The sequence below is a fragment of the Zalophus californianus genome, chromosome 2, assembly GCF_009762305.2.
Source record: "Zalophus californianus isolate mZalCal1 chromosome 2, mZalCal1.pri.v2, whole genome shotgun sequence".
In the NCBI taxonomy this organism is placed as follows: Eukaryota; Metazoa; Chordata; class Mammalia; order Carnivora; family Otariidae; genus Zalophus; species Zalophus californianus.
The window spans coordinates 194,799,086-194,820,074 of NC_045596.1; the positions used below are offsets into that span (position 1 = coordinate 194,799,086).

The 20,989-nt window shown below is 36.2% G+C and overlaps 1 protein-coding gene across 2 annotated transcripts in view; it reads left to right on the forward strand.

The window, feature by feature from the left end:
• The window catches only part of VEGFC (vascular endothelial growth factor C), a 102,118-nt gene that overhangs the window by 60,426 nt on the left and 20,703 nt on the right, over positions 1–20,989 (forward strand). Inside the window, exons 1-3 of one of the 2 annotated variants that reach the window (XM_027597346.2) lie at positions 4,161–4,181; positions 5,850–6,063; positions 7,542–7,732. In XM_027597346.2, coding sequence (XP_027453147.1) covers positions 5,910–6,063; positions 7,542–7,732 — 345 coding nt within the window. In that variant the 5' untranslated portion in view covers positions 4,161–4,181; positions 5,850–5,909. Of the gene's footprint in view, positions 1–4,160; positions 4,182–5,849; positions 6,064–7,541; positions 7,733–20,989 lie in introns of those variants that run through there. The other variant, XM_027597345.2, reaches the window with a different exon arrangement.

Here is a 20,989-nt window from a genome sequence, read left to right on the forward strand (position 1 = left end):
TGTTGTTTGAAGAGATTATTGACATTGGATTTGTAGGGTTTTCTGAAAAAAACTAATTTTCATTCACTGGCAAATGCCAGGCCATTACTAACATTAATCCTAGATGACTTGCTACTTATTATTTACTCCCTGTGTTGTCACAGTTTGGGAGAGGAAGGACAACCTGTATGCCCCTAGCAGGCATCTAGACAACCCCTAGTCAACAAAGAGAAGCAAGAGGAAACCTGGTTTTGCAAGCTAGGCGTGTAAAATGTAAGGGTGATTAGGATCCATAGCCAGTGCCACCTCAAGTGTTCACTTTATACTATGATTCTTCATAATTAGGGGAATTACAGATTGCAAGTGAATCCCCAAAATTCTTTCTCATCATGGAACTTCTGGAATCATCATTCTCCTATTAGAGTAAGAAGGGAATGTGTTCTAGGTACATGAATTATCAAGGAAGGGGTTTGTTCCTGATTGTAGCTCCCTGCCTTTGACATCACACACTCAGCTTGACTTCCATAGCACTCAAAATCCTCCACTGAATGTCACATAGGTTGTTGTTTGCAAATGCATACAGGCTGAACATAAATAAGAGTCATCACTGGAACCTCCTAATTGATCCCTCCAAAGTAGAGTACAAAATTAGATTCATTTTTAGATTACTTGAGGGTTTTTATTAGTTGAATGTCCATTTGTAAGAGACTTTCTATTGTCAGATGTATTAAATCCCTTTGGAAAATAAAAGGAATATATCAACATTTAAGCAAAGTGCCTCAACATGCTGGAAAACATTGGTGAACATGAAGACTCAAAAAAGCATTTAGATATAGCAATACAGTCCTACCTCAAGAAACAAGAAAATTCTCAAGTAAACAACCTAAACTTACACCTACCTAAAGGAACTAGAAAAAGAAGAATGCACAAAGCTCAAAGCTAGTAGAAGGAAGGAAATAGTAAAGATTAGAATGGAAATGGGGAAAAAAAGACAAAATGATAATACAGTCAATGAAACTAAGAGCTGGATCTTGAAAAGATAAACAAAATTGAAAACATTTAGCCAGACTCATCAAGAGAAAAAGAGAAAGGACTCAAATAAAATCAAAAATGAAGACGGAGAAATAAGAACCAATACCACAGAAATACAAAGAATTATAAGAAGATATTATGAAAAATTATTTGCCAACAAATTGGACAACCCAGAAGAAATGGACAAATTCTCAGAAATATGTATCTTCCAGAATTGAATAAGAAATAGAAAATTTGAACACAGAGATTACTAGTAATGAAATTAAATTAGTAATCAAAAGGCTCCCAACAAACAAAAGCCCAGGGCCAGATGGCTTCACAATGAATTCTACCAAACCTTTGAAGAGTTAATACCTATTCTCAAACTACTCCAAAAAAATAGAAAGGAAAACTTCCAAATTTGTTCTACAAGGTCAGCATTACCCTGATTACAGAGATACTACAAAAAAAGAAAACTACAGGTCAGGATCTCTGACCTAGATACCAAGCATAGATGCAAAATTCCTCAACAAAACATTAGCAAACTAAAAAAAAAAAAAAAAATAGCAAACTAAATCCAACAACACATTAAAAGGATAATTCACCATAATCACTTGGGATTTATTCCAGGGATTCAAAAGTGGTTCGATATTCACAAATCAATCAATGTGATATGCCACATTAACAAGAGGAAGGATTAAAACTGTATGATCACCTCAACAGATCTAGGAAAAGAGAAGGAACCTTTCACATGGATAGCACTTCTACTTGAAAGATTTGAGTGTGTCCCTGGTTCAGAACTCCTTCTAGGTTTACCAGGACCCCTCTAATTCCTCAAAAGTAGAATATGAATGTGAACGTGCCATGGTTAACTGGCAGTATCTATCCTTAAGATTTGGGTCTTCTCCAGTTTCACTCAGTAGCCCTATCGCTTAGCTGACAATACTGAATTCCTAGATTGCTGCTCATTTAGAGCAGAAATGCAGAAGATGGATTGAAAGAAATATGATCCCAGAACTGGTACAATACTGAGAGTTACAGTTCCAGATTGAGTAAATTTTCAATTTATCTAAAAAACAATCTGTGTACTGTGTGTTTGCTCTCTAAAGATGCTATAATGACAAGTAATTCCACCCTTACTGATAAGATGTATAACATACTTCTATATCAAATGTCTATTTGGATCATCACAGAGATTCTAAGAGAAAGATACTATGATTCCCATTTTACAGAGTAAAGTGAGACTCAAAGAAATGAAATCTAATTTTCCCCAATTAAATAAGGTCTTTAGCCAAGAAGGAAATCTAGTCTTTTGATACTAAAGCTTCTTTTTCTTCCACAGATACAATATAAAGTCTAATGGGAATAAGTAAACTAATTTCTCACTATCAAGCTATTTTTATACCATTTTGTCTATGATAGCTTCTGCTTTTGTCAGTGGTTGCTCTACATTAAGTAGTATGTCAAAGGCATGCTCTGTAGAGACATAAGAGTAAAGCAAATGAAGGCTGAAATAAGAGCCAATACACTTAGAGATGATTACTTTTAAATTTTCATTCTAATAGTAAAAAATTATATATGTGCATTATTTAAAATTTGAAGTACAGGGGCACCTGGGTGGCTCAGTCAGTTAAGCGTCTGACTTCAGCTCAGGTCATGATCTCAGGGTCCTGGGAATGAGCCCGAGTTGGGCTCCCTGCTCCGTGGGAAGTGAGTCTGCGTCTCCCTCTCCCTCTCCCTCTTCCCCCAGTCCTGTGCACTCTCTCTTTTTCAAATAAATAAAATCTTTAAAAAAAATAAAATTTAAAGTACAAAAATGTATAAAGAAGAACATAATAATTACCTTAATTCAATTTGGAGAAGATATATATACATGGATATATATATATATATATTTTTTTTTTTTTGCTGCATACCATTTGCTCTTGTCTGTACACACAAATGTATGTATACAATCTAGATGTGAATTTGGTTTTGTGAAAAGATTTGCTACATATATAAACATCCTGTGTACTGTGCCTAAGTTGTATAATACTTCTTCATAAAATATTTATGAACTTCTTTACATGTCTCAATTATACATCTGTATTATCACATTTATGTTTGTACTGTATATTATTTAATCAGTTCTTTATTATTGTCTGTATAGATTGTTTTTTAAATTCATTATGATAGCCCCATGATGAATTTGTACATATATCTGGCATAATTATATTCTCACTTCTATTGGATGGAAAATTTAATTCCAAAGTGAATTTGCTGTCTAAAATGGAGCTTGTTTTTAAGTCCTTTCAATTTGAAAAAACACATTTGCCCTAAATAGCTTTACAAATTTATATTCCCACCAGGACTGAAAGAAATTATGGTTTCCTTCACTTTTACCATCACCAAATACATATTAACATATTTATTCTCAGTGAATATTCAGTTTAAGATCTTTGCCCATTTTTCTATTGAAGTACCTGTTTATTTTTTGTCATTAACATGTTCATGTGATATTTTAAGAATATTAGTCCTTCTCCATCTGTCATGTATATTGCAAATAGTTTTCCTACCTTGTTGTCTTTTAGTTTACAGTATTTTCTACCATACAGTTTACATTTTATCTTTATATTCACCTAGAAAAGCCTTTTTTCAGCCTAAGAGTACAAATATAACTTTCATGTTCTATTCCTATGTTGTAGTTTGGCTTTGGTGCTTTTTTTTTTTTCAGTTTTTTATATTGTATTTTTTCTATTGTGAATTGTATGCTTACATTTTTCTATTTATCTACTGAGTAACGGGGTTTTCTGTCATAGATACAATTATTGTTATTTTCTTTTTCTAAATTTTGAAGTACAAAATCTGAAGTACAATTTTGATTGTCTTAAAACTTCGAATAATACTTAATTGAAAGCCCCTCTTCCCCACTGTCTTTTTTCTGTACGCCTTGGTGTGTACCTTTCCTTGTGTCGTGTGACATTGGTGTGTGTGTACTGAAGCTCTTCCTAGCAGAATGGACACTCATGCCTCTTCGTGTGAGTTTCAGGTGATCAGCTGAGGTCACAACTTGACTTTAATTCCAGCCGAATTACGGGGAGAAGAATCCCAGGGACCCACCAGTCACACGGTCCCATGGTGTTCCTGCTGGTTCAAGGGCTCTTCAGGCTAGCAGAGGCAGACAGAAACCCATCCATGACATTTCGTTTTAGGTAGCAATGACCAAAAATCTACCGATGTACTTTTGCAACCTTTCTCTTCACTTGCAATCCTTTTAGATTCTGAGATATTTTTGATTCTTGAACGTTGTGTCATATATGAGATTTTTCCTGAGACAAATACTTCATAAACAATTGGGAAACGGTGTGAGGAGATGTTGTCACTTTCATTTAAGCTGGGATCTCTCCATCCCCACCTTCCATCTGTTCAAGGGAATTATATTTTGTATGGCTGTATGGCATATCAGGGATCACCCTATATATTCCAGATGTTAGTGGATTAATATCAATATTTTCAGAACACAGACCTAAAGAGATTAAGTGATATACCCCATTGACACAATAAATGAGGGAAAGGGAAATCCTAAAATTAATAGCCAATTTTATTATCCAATAGAAAGGAACACCTTTTATAATCTACTGCCTATGAGGCTCTAGACAAAAGAAATATTAGTTATATTTCTCAAAATAAAGTGTAAATAGCACCTACATCAGGATAACTGATTATTCAAAATCATGGTGAAAAGACTTTAAATAGTATTTTGACTTTTAAAGCAAATATATTAATTTTGTACATCAAGAACTAGAAAGGAGAAAACTATTTAGAATGTAGACTGTTGATCTCCATCCAAGACCTCTGCGGGGGGGTGGTGGTTACTTCATTTAACAGGTCTCCAGCTGATTCCTGTGCATGCTAAATTTTAAGACCAATTTCTGATGTGTTTCCTCCCATATTCAGACTTAAAAGCTGGGATAAGCATGACAGTATAAAATAAACATTTGATGTTGTATTTCACTTTGTATATGAAGTTAAACAATGTCCCATTTTCCCTTAGTTTCAAAGAATAATTTAGAAAACTCTTTTTTTCATAATTGTGATAACTACCTGAATATAACTTGGGATGTTCTACTTAATTGGACACACTAATATAGACAGTTATTTAAGAGCAGAATTAATGTTCTCCAAACTCTTTCATGTCTTTTTCATAGCAAAAATAAATCTCAACAATCAGATTTTTTTGGAAATACTTGGGAGGTTCTGCCAAAACATAAACCTGTAATACTGTTATTGAAACCCCATTCTTCATGGAAGTATTTATTCTAAAATAGTTTCCGTAAAACCAAGTTTCCTAATTTCAAGCATACTGCTTAATTATATTTTATTGATGCTGATAACTAAAAGCGAAGCAAAGCATTAGAGTGGACTTCAGTCTATATGTATTGGAGGGTAATACAAGATTGAATAAATTCTCAAAGTTAAAAATTTGCCAATTATGTAAAACTATAAATCAAACAAGCTACTTAGGAAATTAAAATTATGTCTCACAAAATTTTTGCCTTAAAAACCAAATATATAGTTTACAAATTTGGTTGTCAGTACTTCATTTTTAATCATGGATGAGTAAAGAGATGGATAATTTTGTGAAAAGCAAGTATAATAAATTGTTAATGGTACAACAGAGGCAAAAAAAATAATCATGGTATTGCTTCAAATTAAAAAACGAATATAATTTTACCAAGTAAAGTTAAGTAATTCAGGGATAATTAATAATATTTTTAATAAGGATCTGACATATATAACATTAAACCCAGAGGTTTTTTTCATTCGTTTTCAAATCTCTTAATCTGATAACTGATGGATCTTGCATGTTTCTTTGATAGGCGTATGCAGGCAAAGATCTGGAGGAACAGTTGCGGTCAGTGTCCAGTGTAGATGAGCTCATGACCGTACTCTACCCAGAATATTGGAAAATGTACAAGTGTCAATTAAGGAAAGGCGGCTGGCAGCGTTATAAAGAACAGCCCAACATCAATGCAAGAACAGAAGAGACTGTAAAATTTGCTGCGGCATATTATAATGCAGAGATCTTGAAAAGTAAGTATGGGAAAGAAAATATATGATAAGCTTTATATATCAACCCAGTGAAATCTGCCAGCCTGGTTTTTGTTTGTTTGTTTTTTTAATTTCAACCTTTGTACTACTAAATGCCTTTAGGGCTGAAAGCAAACAAAATAAGAATAAAGATTTTCAAAATATGGCATTTTATAACTTAACCACTGTGAGTGGTTAAGAGGATTTCTCGAAATATAAAAATAGAAAGGTACAGGCCTACCAACACATTTTTTTTTTTTGGTTAAGGTGATACTCCATTGCAAAATTTTAAAAACCTGAAGATATATTTTCCACACTGTCTCAGTTTAACCATTTAAACATTCTATATCTTACAAAATAATTGCATGTACATTTTCTGATTTGGATTCAGAAATGCTTAATTTCTAAATCACCCCAAATCATCTTTTCCAAGATTTCTTATTGCCTTGCTGTTTCACAGGTGGCTTGGGAGCTGGACTTGGGGAAAGCTACTAAATGATCTAGCAGAGAGCATCACAAAAAATTATGATGCTGCATAAATGGCATAGTATAAAGTGGTGGACTATGTTAAAAAAAAAGTAACTCCCTCCAGTTGTTAGATAGTAATCGCTACCAGGGTTTAAGATTGCAAACTATTTTGAGAACACATGCAATCAAAATGGGTTCAAGTTTGAATAACCCATAGTTTATATTCTTTTTTCTAAAAATGTTACTTGAGGGAAAAGATGGGAAAAAAGAAGCTAGAACATTTAAGAAGTACATCATCTATAATGCAATATTTAAAGAGTCCACGGTGTTGGGGCTAAACCCCTAACTCACTGGAAACAGAATTCCAAGGGAGAGCATAAAAGGAATAGGAAAATTTGAGTTTCCTGAAGACACTTAGTTCAGGATACATGTCCCAGTTGATGGAAGATACCCTTGCATTTCAAGTGACATTCCCCAAAGCTGCCAGATAGCCTGCCTGAAAATGATCTTTGAATTCAGTCGAAACCCATAGCAATTTCCTCATTTACATCTCCTTTTAGAAAGAAAAAATTAAATCATGTTGTTTATCTTTGCTTTGAGACCGCAAAAATAGCACACACTATAGCAAATGAGTGTGACTCTCTCTCTCTGCAGGTCCTGCAAACACCTATCTATTAAATTTTCATTTTCTTAAGCAAAGAAAACCAAACATAAGTGCTGCAGAAAAATCGGTGTTGTTTTAAGAAAGCATAATCCTAATTTAGCGTGTTACCTGGCTATAGAAATTTGTTTTTTAAGAAAATATCATTTGCTGCTCTGTTAAATATTAAATAAATATTATATTGCATTCCAATCCACAGGGCAATTTAGGATCCTGTCAACTCTTTCTTTTTTAACATTATGTATTATACTTCAGTCTGAAAATCTGAAATCAAATGTGACTTCCAACTGCTGTGGGCTCTTCCCCCTCGCTGGCTTCTGTGTAACTTACGGCCTTCCCTATGACTCGACAGGTATTGATAATGAGTGGAGAAAAACTCAGTGCATACCACGTGAGGTGTGTATAGATGTGGGGAAGGAGTTTGGAGCAGCAACAAACACCTTCTTTAAACCTCCATGTGTGTCCGTCTACAGATGTGGAGGTTGCTGTAACAGCGAGGGCCTACAGTGCATGAACACCAGCACAAGCCACCTCAGCAAGACGGTAGGTGTGCTGGCTCCGTGGGGGGCCTGCTCAGTCCCTGACCTCAGTCCCTGGCCATGGCTTTGGTCCCTCTGCAGTCACTCCGGGTCCTTCTGAGCTGCTTCCGTTGTCTTTGGGGAATGAAGTGAACTTCTCAGTATTCTGTGGTGTTGAGACTATTATCTCACAAAGAAAGTTACTGTTGCTTTATGGGCTCTGTTCCTAATAGTGCTAATCAAAGCCAAGGGAAGCAGGTAATAAATATACATATGAATGTGTGTGTCTGTGTGTCTGTGTGTGTGTCTGATCTAAATATTGTTATTTGGCAATCAATTACTTTTCTTCTGATTAAAGAGCTACAGCACAAATCACAAGTTCAAAATGTGTAACAAAACGTGTGTTCTGTACAACAGCAGTGTAATATTGAAATAAGCCAACACTCTGAGCATACTCATTGTGTCCATTTGGAAAGCAAAGAAAATATTCTGACACTAAATCTCAGGTATTTTGAGTGACCTGTAAAGTCCCATCACATTAGATGTGAAGCTTTTAAAATAATAACCAAGAAACTTACTTTAAGGTTTGGTCCGGGATTTTCAGTGCAGATGCGCTAACCTGCGTGGTAGGTCTTTTGTGAGAGAGAAGGCTGGCTATCAGAGGGCATGTTTATGAGCTGGTGATAACCACAGAGTGTTGTTTAAAGGGCTGTGTACCACTGTCCTCTGCACAGAAATGTTTGGAGAAGCCCAGGCCATGAGCTGGGCTGATGCAAACTTCCCAAAACAGAAACTTGTGTTTGGCTGAAAGACTTTTCCAGTCAGTTTATGTGGCTACATTCAGAACTGCACAATTATTTTGAAAAATAATTCCAAAAATGTGATGTGAGGTTTAATTGATACAATGTGGAATGACAACAAATTAACATTCTTAGTCAAATAATGTCTATACTTGGAATACATATAATGAAAGCTTCTTCTCACACAAACGAGCTGACCAAAAGCTTGGATCCCATTAATAAAATCTACTCTGATTTTAATATAAATAAGTGGAAATGAAAATTAAGATTACCTGAGTTTCTTCAACTGCATTTTCTCATCTGTTGGAAATTTCTAAAATTTTTACTCTAATGATCATCTGGGCTCTGGGTTTGGAGACACTGTCCTCTTGTACAATCCAAACTGCCTTTTGGGGGAAAAAATGTATTTCTTTGTATTGCTCATATGCCTGATGAAGGAATTAACCATTTTAGATACTAAGACTTGCAAGAGGAAACAAAAAATAAATAAATTATAAAACTGAGTTTTCTATTCAACTTACCTGTGCCTAAACTCTAAAGATTAAAAAAAAAAAAAAAAGGTGATGCTTTGGGGCGCCTGGGTGGCTCAGTCGGTTAAGCGGCTGCCTTCAGCCCGGGTCATGATCCCAGGGTCCTGGGATCGGGTCCCACATCAGGCTCCTTGCTCAGCAGGGAGCCTGCTTCTCCCTCTCTCTCCTTCTGCTTGTGCTCTCTCTGTCAAATGAATAAAATCTTTAAAAAAATTTAAAAAAAAAGGTGATGCTTTGTGGCCTGACATCATTCCTGTTATCATCATAGTTAAGCACAGCCAGAAGGAGATTATCTATTCTTGATTACCTTCTAGAATCCAGCACAATGACACAGTGTTCCTTCTGGCAAACGTTAGCAAGAGACGCAGCATAATTCTAAATGTATTCACACATTTAGAAACTTAATCAGTAGAATATATGTTTGTGGGTCATGGGATAACATTTCTGTGCTCGATAAAATTCTTATATTTTAATAGAATGACACATAATTATAGTGATTGAGCACAGCAAAACTCCTTTGTAGGCTCCCCCACCCTCACCCCTCCATCTTTATCAAACAGTAATTAGGAATTTGTGAGCTAAGAAACTGTAGATTGTACACTATTCTGAGTAAAATACTACTAATTTAACAGGTTTTACTGGATAATAAGTGTTTATCTTATCTTAACCCTGAAGTAAAACAGGATTTAAAAATCTTTAATAAGTGTTGGAACTTAACACTTTTTTTTTAATCAAAACAAATACTTATTCCAGTAGGATAACCCCAAAAAACTAACATTTAGTTTTTTAAAAGATGTTAATATTAAAAATGTTGCTGCTTTTATATTTAAGCCAAGTTCCATAAAAGGATTTTTGGCCTTCTGAGTTTCTTGAAATGTCATTTTTTTAAAAAATGGAGAAAATAAATATGAGTGAGGATATTACATTTTTGGAATGCCTTTAAATAGCATATATTTTTAAATACTTTGATTAAGCAATATGATATGTATCCTAGATTATATTATTATTGTTATGGGATTTGACTTAAATCAGTACCAGTTTGGTGGTTCTTCAAAAGTCTGGATATGCCAGTTGTGTTTTCCAAAGACCAAAAGGCTATATCTGTTTTAAAAAATGGGATGACATGAAATAGCCTCAAAAGACAGATTTTGAAGAATTATTTCATCAAACAAAATGTATCTACTGTAAGCTCATTATATATCATTTCAAAAATGCCTTATTGGATTCGATTGTTAGATGAAACTTTACTTTCAAAGTGCTCATATTGTGAAAGTATAAAGTTGAATAATAACTGTTTTAGCATTGGGGTTTTGTTTTGTTGGAGTTAAGTTATTTTCTTGGTGAAAATCAGTTGCCAGTTGACAATATGTAAAGCTATTTTTCATTACTAATTTCCTCCACAGATTCTTCTATTATGCCTTGTTGATAGAAAAAAATGTTTTAATGAATTTTCTTTAAAAAATGCCTCATGCTTTAAGGTGTAATATTTATTATTTTAATATTTGAATCACACAGGGGCGCCTGGGTGGCTCAGATGGTTAAGCATCTGCCTTCGGCTCAGGTCATGGGATCAAGTCCCGCATCGAGCTCCTTGCTCAGCAGAGGGTCTCCTTCTCCCTCTCTCTCTGCCTCTCCCCTTGCTTGTTCTCTCTCTCTTTCACAAATGAATAAATAAAATCTTTAAAAAAATATTTGAATCACATATTTCGAAAGATATCTTCTTTAGATAGACATGCTCAAATGTTTTGTGCAGTAGTCCCTTAGACGAGCTTTCTGTTTCCAGCACCACACTCAATGCAAACAACACCCTGGCCTTGTGGTTTCCCCTCCTGATGTGTGACTTCGTCGCTAGTCAGAAGCACAGGGGTCGTCCCTGACATGTCCGTTCTCTTGTCACACGTCCAGCCTGTCACCAAATCAGATGTTCATTTTGCCCCCTAAGTATCTTGACTCCCCATGTCGACCACCATCACTATAGTCCAACATGCTTTTCATGCTCTTTCCAGCTAATGAAAAACCCTGCCCTCTGCTCTGCTCCTTCCATTTCCCCTCGTCCCCATGCATTCTCTTAATGGCCCCCAAATGTGATATTTTTAAGACACAAATCTGGTGGTGTCAGTCTCCAGCATAAAGGCCTTTCAATGATTTCCCACTGCTGTTAGAAAAAGACCAAAATCTTTATCACAGCCTTAAATGTCTGCCTTCCTCCACAGAACCATCTGACATAACTGTCCCTTGTCCTTAACTTTTTGTGCTCCTGAATGCTCTAGGCTTCCTTGAGTCCCTGGGAAACACTGTGCCCCCTCTAGCCCTCCATCCTCGCTCACACTTTTAAGTCAACTTCTCCTGCTAGTCTCCTCCCTGCTGAGGTACCAGTTCTTCTATCACATGGCTCAACAAGTCCTTGGGGGAGACTTTTCTGACCTCCTTGATTGGATCCTATATTTCTTTTAAATGCTTTATAGCTTCCCATACTTATCTTTCATAGCACTCACTACAGCTTATAATCCTAGTTTATAACAATATAGCCATTATTATTTGATTAATGTCCATCTCCTCCATAAAGCCAAGAACAGATCTCTGTTGTTCATCAGTTCCCTGAGTGTCGGTTACGGAATTAGGACACATCCCCTTTTGGAAGCACATTAAAACCGACCCTCTCATCAGGAAAAAAAAAAAAAAAATGAAGATATGGACACATCCACAGAGCTTACCCCACAGTTCCAGGGGGAGGTGTCCTTACCCTCGTTGTTATCCACTGAAGCAGATTTTAAAACTACTGCCTTGAAGGTCAGTAATAATAAAATAGTTGATTAACTCACCTGTGTAATTTTTAAATAAACCAATCCTATTGCCTAATCAAAGTATGGGCTATAAATTTCAGATCAGTCTTTTAAAAATATCCTGTTTTTGAACAAATGGAAGAGAAAATGCTCCCCTTTTTTTCCCTTTCATAGTTGATGTGAGCAGAAGTCACCGTTCTATTCCTCTTAACTATTGTCTTACTAAATACACACTTTACACATGTGCCAAATAGCTACCAGAAGTGCCTTAGATAAAGTCTAAACTTGGAAAACAGAAAAATCTTTGTTAGTAAACAAAATGAATGAATGAATGTAGTCTTCTGTTCACCATTGGTTTTTCTGGGACCACTGCATATTTATTCCCTCCAGTGGCTTGATTAGGTCCCATGTCGACCTAATGGGTGCCAGAGTGAAAGCATTTATTCAAGGATAAGTGTGTATGCATAACAGCACACAAACTTCTCTGTCAGGTTGGAGGCATCAGAAGGTTGTAGGCTTCAGAAAGTAGAAGGCTTCCAGGCTAAGAGCATGTGGTGCTAAGTTGAAGGTATGTGTAGGTAAAATAAAACTTGGTCCAGTAACCCCAAATAGGATATTTTTGCTAAAAGAAAACTAAGTCTATGTTAGATCATATGAAATCAGTTCTCACTGAATTTCAGCCTCTTTCACCTCCAGGTTTTAGAGAATTTAGCAAGGTCTTTAAAACAGATTCATGATGTTGAAATCATTTATTTTGCCTGCTTCCTCATTGGAAAAATCAGAATTTACCTATAAAATTGTTGAGGTCTGGTTTCTTGTTGTTGGTCTGTTGTTTTCAAGTTTTATTTTGATCCTTTTTGATAGGCTTGACACATGCAATAATCACATTTCTTACAAATTCTGACCTGCAAAGTGGTAGTGTTTTTACATGTTATGTATTATACAGCAGAGGAGTCTCATTTTAGCACTTCAATTTTCCAAAGATTTGCAGTTTGAATTAAAAATTTGATGTGCATTGAAAATAAGGTACTTTGTCCTCGGGGTGCTGCCCCAGGACACCTACTTTCTGACTCCACACACTGTCCTTAGGTGTCTTCATCTACATTGTTTTCCTCTTCGTGGGGATTACCCAGACCCTTATCTCCAGTTGACTTCTCTCGTGGTTCCCATACTCAAGCCTGTGACTTGGCTTCCCTTCTGGTGGGTCCTGGTTCAAATGCACCACGTTGGAGTTATGACCTATTCCCCCACACGCACCCCACCCACACAGATAGACAAGCAAGTAAATAAACCTTTTTCTTCTTCCAGTATTCTCTTTATAAATGACACCACTCATCTTGTTGGCTAATCCCAATTATTCCTCCTTTCACTAAAGCCCAATCAATAATTCCAGTTAAATCTCCCTTCCAAACGTGGCTAGAATCCATCCAGTTTCTTCATCCTGCTGATCTCATCTGATGCAGGTCACATTCATCATCACCTGGGCCAGCCTGGTCCCATATCTCCATATCTCCCTCCCATCCACTGGCCACATGATAGCAGTGAGTTTTTTGTTTTCTAAATGAGAAGTCAGTTCCTGCCCAGGCTAGCATGTGTTCTGACTGGTCGATACAAATGTGCTAAGCTGTTAAATCTTTGGAATGGCGCTCTCCTTTAGGTGCCTTCTTTAGGTTAAAACCTTCAACATGGTTTACTAGGCCCTCCATGACCTGGCTGCTGCCTAAATCTGCAGCCTCAGTTGTCACTGCTCTCCCCTAAATACTACTTTCCACAAGGACCCAAATTTACTCCTTAAATGTTGTCAATATCTCTTACCTCGGAGTCACTGCAAAACTCTGTGTTTGAACCATCTCCTTACAAACCTCCTGATACCCCCCTCATCGAGCTAATTTCTGCTCATCTTTAGGCCTAGATATGAATGTCACTTCTAAGGCATCTTGTTGTATGGTCCATAGCAGCCTTTATTGCCCATATGTTAGCATCATTACCTTATCTGTCAGATTGTTTTAGTCCCTAAGCTCTAAACTCCATGAAAGCGGAGACTGGGTTTGGTTTTTACCCTGGAGCATGGCACATTGTTGGCACATAGTAAACACTAGGCACTAAATTGATGACTAAAGAAAAGGGAACAGATTTAGGGTCAAGGGTAGAGTGGTGAATGTGCTGATTTTGAAAAATCGGAGTGATATTTAGGTGGAGATACCAGAAGAAGATTGGGCATGTGATTCCAGAATTCTGCAGCGGTGATTGGATCCTTAGACATCATATTGATAAATGCTGTTTGAAGTCCTGTTGTACTTGTTACTACTTAGAGGGTTCATGTATCAGGAAAGAAGAGCAAAAGCCAATGCCAAGGGAAAGCCAACATTTAATCATTGATAGTCCCATCCATTTCTCCTTTTGATTTCTTAATAACATGCTCTTCTCCCACCCAAAGAATCCACTCAGATTGTTTTTAATAGTAAAAGCAATTATTTTAAATTCAATTAAGCAAGTGGGATGAAGCACCTACCATGTGGCGCCTCATACTCTGCCATATAATGGGTATAACGGTGACGTATGGATCCTGCACTCATGGAGCTTACAGGTTAGCAGAGAAAGGCAATCAACATTTATCAAGTAAATAAAAATAGTCTAAGTGTTGTGAAAGAGAAATGCAAAGCTTTATGGAAATACACATCAAGGACAGCGAGACGTGAAACTCCTGAAGGCAATGTTTTCGTGTGTGTTTAACATTTTTGCTAATATTGCAACTTGTAAAAGCTTACACCTAAGTAGTACCTTTCCTAAGTGAATTTTTTATTATATTTTCAATGTACTATAAATGGGAGCATGTGAGGATCTCTTTCAAACATAAAAGAGGTTTCTTACTGCTGTATTTTCTGAAGGGGGGAAAAAGAGTTTTTGTCTTGTTAAAGGAGTTCCAGACACATCCTTTAGCAACAAAAGTCACCAACTAGAATCATATAAATTTTAAGGACAATGTACTTAAGTAATTTAAGACCCAAGTTTTTTATAAAAACTTCCTAGAATTTTTTTTATGGGGCTCAATGAAGGGCAGGTTAGCAGAATGTGTGAGGAAGCCAGCCATTAGTTGAAAAGTGAAACCATATGCACTAAGCATTCCAAAGTGAACTAATAGGTCACAACTGCTTCAAAGTTCTCCCAGCTATCTGCTTCTGAGGAGTAGATTGGGTGTCTTTTTTGACCTCTTCCATAAACACATGCTTTTCAGTATACTTTCTTACGAGAAGTTGTATATTTAAGAGATATAACCAAAAAGGAGAAAGTGAATATTGCAGAAGATAAATTATTTGATGACTCGAGTAGAAGCAGAAGCAAGCCATCTGCTTCTGAGCCAAACATCTGGATTAAAAAGTTATTTAAATGTTAGTATTTACCTTACATAGTTTTTCTGAAGATAGGAATGAGAAAGAAAACTACCAAACCCATGGGGCTTCCTTGGAAATCTTGGGGTTGGAGCTGAAGAAACCACAGCCTCTTTGCTGAGTTCATGAGTACCAGTGGAAGGAGCCAGCTCATTGTGGGAGTTGGGTCTCCTCTAGTTCCTTCTGATGGACATGCACAGCAGTATTTAAAATTCTGTGTTGCCATTCTAAAAAAACAAGCTATTATATTTTTTATTATTTTATCAAGAAATAATATAAGCATATATATTAGCAAAAACATCCCAGATTATATCTGAGTTGAGCTGAGTGCTTCAAAAATTTTCTTTTTAGCAAAGTGTATTTAAACCTAAGTAAAATGTGGAACTATGGAATGCAACTTAGAGGTATTATTTTGCACTGCAGTGGTCTGAAAGATTACATTCATATGTATTCAACAAGTGGAATGTGATTTGTTTGGAATCTTTAGCTAATTAATATCTGGCAAGCACAGTTGTTGGAAATCAGGTTTTATCCAGATGTGGGGAAAAAGCTCTATAGCAATAGCAGTTATCAGAAGTTTAAGGGTAACATTTGCCTTAAGAAAAAAAAATAATGCATCTATTAAAAATACCCCTTTTTCCCAACTTCTCCAGGTATTGATCCTGTGCACAAATTTTATTCAGTATTTCTAAAACTCCTGAATTGGGGTTTTTAATTGCAGCATTGTATCTGCATTTTATGTATAACAATACATGAAAATTTATTCAGTACAAATGTAAATCCATTACCATCTGCTCTCCTGTGTTCTTCCCAGACCTACTTTCAATTCTGCAGGTCCTTGAGAGCAGGCCCTGTGGTTGGTAGGCTCACTTGAAAAGCTGACACAGTGGACCCTTAATTTTCACCTTTTCCCATTTTTAGGGATTATTTCTTTAAATGCCATGTAGTTTCTCTCTTCCAGTTTACAATTATTAACCATACTCTCCAGGAGCTACAACTTGTTTCTATACTTAATGGACTCAAGGCTGGAATATTTAAATTAAAGATAGCAATGAGATATGCTAGAAGGAGAAACTGGTTATGTTTTGGGGTATAAAAAAAAGATGTCGTAAAGGGAGGCTTTTTTTTTTTTTTGGTTTGATATTTGTTCCCACACAAACATCCCTTTCAAATGTAATACTAAACTGTAATCCAGGATCTCGTCAGTAAGGAAGTTCTACACCTTTTTCTGGAATAGCCTGCAAGATAAGTAGAAATAAGACTTGTTGCTTTGTAACTGTTGCTATGCTGGTGTAAACAATCTATTGTTTCAAAACGTGGCTTTACATGAAGTCCATTCTTATTGGTGAGAGTCAACTCTTAGATATTCTTATTAAGGAATTCCAGTAGATAACACCTGGGAACCTCTCATTTGGAAATGTTTGACGTTTCCTCCTGTCTATTGAAGTTTTACAGAACACACAGATTTTTTTTTCCAATTTCCAGGCTTGTTTAAATGCCATCTTAATATAAACTTTGATCTTCAAAACCAGCAACTCCTCTCACAGGCATATGCAGAGAGTATACCATCAGTCTCCATTATGAATTTTATTACTACTTAGATCCTAAATTAGGTACAAGCTATTATTATGTACTATTCAAGAACAGTTGACTTTATAGCATAAAAATGTCTTAGGAAAATCACAAAACAGTCTAGTATAGGCATTCTTGTTTTATTGAAATTTAAAGAATTTATGTATTGTTTCAACAGTGATGTGCATGGATAGACTTTGACTCTTTTGAGAGAAAATTACAGTTATTTACTGTGTTGGTTTAGATCTTTCTATAATGGCAAGCACAGATTTCATGAGAGTTAAAATGCAGGTTCTTGCTGACAGCATTTGTGATAAACTATTTGATATTTCAAAAATTCTAACCTAGTAACATATGTGTGTGTGTGTGTGTGTGTGTGCATATATGTATGAGAGAGAAAGGGGGGACTAAGAGAGTTGTATGTGGCAAGGGTAATTGATTGATGACTTCTCTTGAGAAGCTAGCAAGGTGCTCGGCACTATGCATCTTATAGGTTCTCAATTAATAGTTACTGAAAACTAAAGGTAAAGTTTTAAACAAAAACATTTTAATTCCTCAAAGATTCAACTCAATTTTGAAGGAGAATTATCATCCAAAGAACACCACTATGAAATCACACCATTATTATCACTCTTTTATAGGTAACAAAATGGAGACAAAGGGAAATGAGATAATTCTTCCTAGTCATAGAAGCAGTAAGTTTCAGGTGCAGGACTCAAATATCTAAGACTCCGCTCTTGGTTATTCTTCTATCTCTGGTAAAGGAGGGAAGTTGCTGGATATTTGGAAACTATATTTATTTATTTGCAGAGGGCACCTTATGAGTTTATATGGTGATTCAAGTTATTAATATTTTTAGTTCAAAAAAGTTTACATTTTCTAAGCATATACTATCTTTAGGAAAAAAGCCTATGAATATTTTTAGTAATTTAGGGATTCAATATAGCTATTCAAAATTCACAAATTGGTCTGTAAGGAAGAAAACGGAATTCATCATACTTAGTAAAAAGGTAGCAGAAACCTTATAATCCTTTTAATGAGAAAAGTGAATCAATATACACATTTAAGACCAGTGCAGAAAGAAATTGGAAAACTAAAGAGTCCCCTTCAGTATATGACAGACCCGCTCTATGTACAATTGTGCCTTAATACACACACATACGGCCACTCTCCTCATCTTCCTGACGTTGATAGAGGAAGAAAAGTTAGTTATCAAGAACCTTTCTACTTTTAATATTGGTCAAGGCATCTTTCTCTGGACCCTTGAATTTTGTCCACACTGATACAGTCAAGTAGAGAATTAAAGAAACTAGGTAGAAAATTTAGGTAAGAATTTGGAGGAGGAAGATGTGTTTCAAGAAAAGGAAAGTCTTGGGTTGATTTTTTTTTTTTACTTTAAATTTTCAGAATATTTATTCCTTTTGATCAAATTAACTGAATTCAGCTGGTCAGTTGTTTACCTAGACTCAAACAAGAGAAATAAAACATCAGTAGTTAAAATTTGGGGGTTTTATTTAACTGTACTATAAGTAAATTTTTCTCTCACATTGTACTGTAGTTTTTTTTTTTTTTTAAGATTTTATTTATATGAGACAGACAGCACAAGTAGTGGGTGGGGCCCAGAGAGAGAGGGAGAAGCAGACTCCCTGCTAATCAGGGAGCCCTACTACGGGGCTCCATCCCAGGACCACAGGATTATGACCTGAGTCAAAGGCAGACGCTTAACCAAATGAGCCACTCAGGCTCCCCTGTACTGTAGATTTAATGATTACGAATATGTTCAACTTACAGGAAAAAACAGTTCTCTAAACAGTGGTTTGTTTGGGGTTTTTTTGTTTTTTGTTTTTTGTTTTTGTTTTTTTTAGTGCCTCTTTACCTGTCCATTTATCCCTTTAGTCCGTGTGTTCACGGACCACAAATCTTCCACCACTTGGAAAGTACAGAACCAGGCTTATTTTCAGGAAGATGCTTTCTAGATGCGCATTTAAGTGTTCTCATCTCATGAGATGAGAATGTTTGAAGAACATTCTTCAAAGCCCCAGTTCCGAAGTGTGCACTTGGTACTCACAGGCAGGTCCTGATTGTGGACATTACCCCCCAGCACTGGCTGACGGCTGTCGGTGCTCACTGCATTCTCTTTGCCCTTAGGAAAATGTGCCGGGGTGGAATCTGGGATGCAGCAGTCCCTGAGGAAAGGTGTAGGAAAGGTGCCATGAGGCGTAGGGTTGGGGAGCATCAGGCATGCTTCCACAATAGCTGTGAGCTCTAGAAGTGCCTTATGCTTCACTCCCGGGCTCTGTTCTTCCTCCTGTCACTTGAGACAGTGCCAGATCCTGCAGTGATTACATGCATCCTATCCTCTAAGTAAAATTCCTTCTGGCGTGAGTCATCTGAGTGCTTTCCCTCTGGTCACGTGAAGCCTCTTCTCTCCATTCCCACCCTGCCCCGCTGCCCCTGTCCTGTAGCCCAGCCTGCCAGCGCCCCTAGTGCTGCTTTTGGTGCCCATTTTTTTCCCACTCTATCCTTACACTTCCATTGCCCCGAGACATCAACCCTGTTTCCACAGACATCTTTATGAAGCTCTCCTCTCTTCCCTTGGCTTCCTTGGTTTGACAGTAACCCATTCCTGGCTCTCCATCTCCATGTCTTCCTTCTTCCCAGACATATTTACTACTTCGTTTGCCTTTTCTCATCCCTTAAGTTTACCTGTTCCCCGGGTTTCTATTATTAGACATTCCCTCCTTTCATTCGTGATCTCACCAAGTAATCTCATCGATGTCTAAGACTTCAAGGACGGCTTAAACATTGTCGGCTTTTAAATGGCTCTCCTAAGCTCTAGACCCAAATCTAACTGCCTATTAGACATAAATTCTTACGATTTTATGAGCAGAACTGTACATCTTCCTACCATTTCTACTATTACAGGGCTTAAATAATTTATAAATTTTATACATATAAAAATTAAATAAGCAACTTTTTAAACACTGGTTTTTAACTTTACATTTCTTCTGTTACACTGGTTCTTAATGTAGGGTCCAGAAATGTCGTGAGTAGTGTATTTAGACATTGCAGAATTCTCTCTCTTAAAATAGTTTTACCTAGTGCAAGGAATTTCTGCCAGTGACATTTCATCTAATAAAAGGTTTCTCCCAAACTGCATAAACAAATGTCCTTTTAGAGAAGAAACTGGCCAGAGTCATAATACTGGGATATGTTGAAGTTATATGTTGAGATTATCTATGTAGCATGGACAGTATTCTGGAGAATTTCTAGAATCTTGAGAATATATTCAAATAATAATACATCTAAATGGCAATCACTATGCATATCACATTCATATACATTAGCTTATGTAATTTTTATAACAGTCGTATCAACAATGGGTCAGATGTTTCCTCAGCTCACTGATTTTTAAAGAAATACACAGCTTAGATAAATTAAATGACTTTTCCAAGTTCACACAACTTACAAGTGGGGTTGCTATTTAAAAATGCCCCATCGGGGTGTGACCCTGTTCCTTCTAAGGCACCTATGCTAAGTAAGTAGCTGAATTTTTCAATGAATATATAGTGAATACCTTTCAAATGAAGAAAATGTGCAGTTTATAGTTTAGATATCTCTGTGTTTCAGTCTTCAAAATCCATTTCCATGAATCTCCCTGTAGTACTAAATTGGCAACTTATACAATTCCCTAAAGATTTTCAATGATCTTTAACTGTTGGCATGAAATTAGAGCGACGGGCCCAATCACAAGGCTCTGGAGTTTGTCATCATCTTTATCGCTGCTCAGATTGCCAAAAAGGCACCAAATAACACCAAAGCGGTTTAGCTACAGTTATAGGACTACAGACTGATCTTATTAAGCAGGTAATGGCCAGGATTTCACTTTTACCGTTATTATTGATAATTCAGATTTTAAGAAATGTAGGAATTTAAATCCACTTAGTTTTACTTAATCACTAATTTTTTTTGTATATTCAATTTAAAACATTAACTTTGGAGAAGGAAGAGGAGAATTAAAGTTCCCAATGGACAAGAATGAGACTTTAAATTTTGAGACTCTAGCCCACAATCATGTATAATGCCCTACCTTATTTTAAACTTATTACTTTCATACCACCTTTGTCAAAATAACAGAAACAAACCTTTATCTATTAAGTGATAAATGTGTTTCTTTTTCTTTTGAACATAATAAATTCATAAGATAT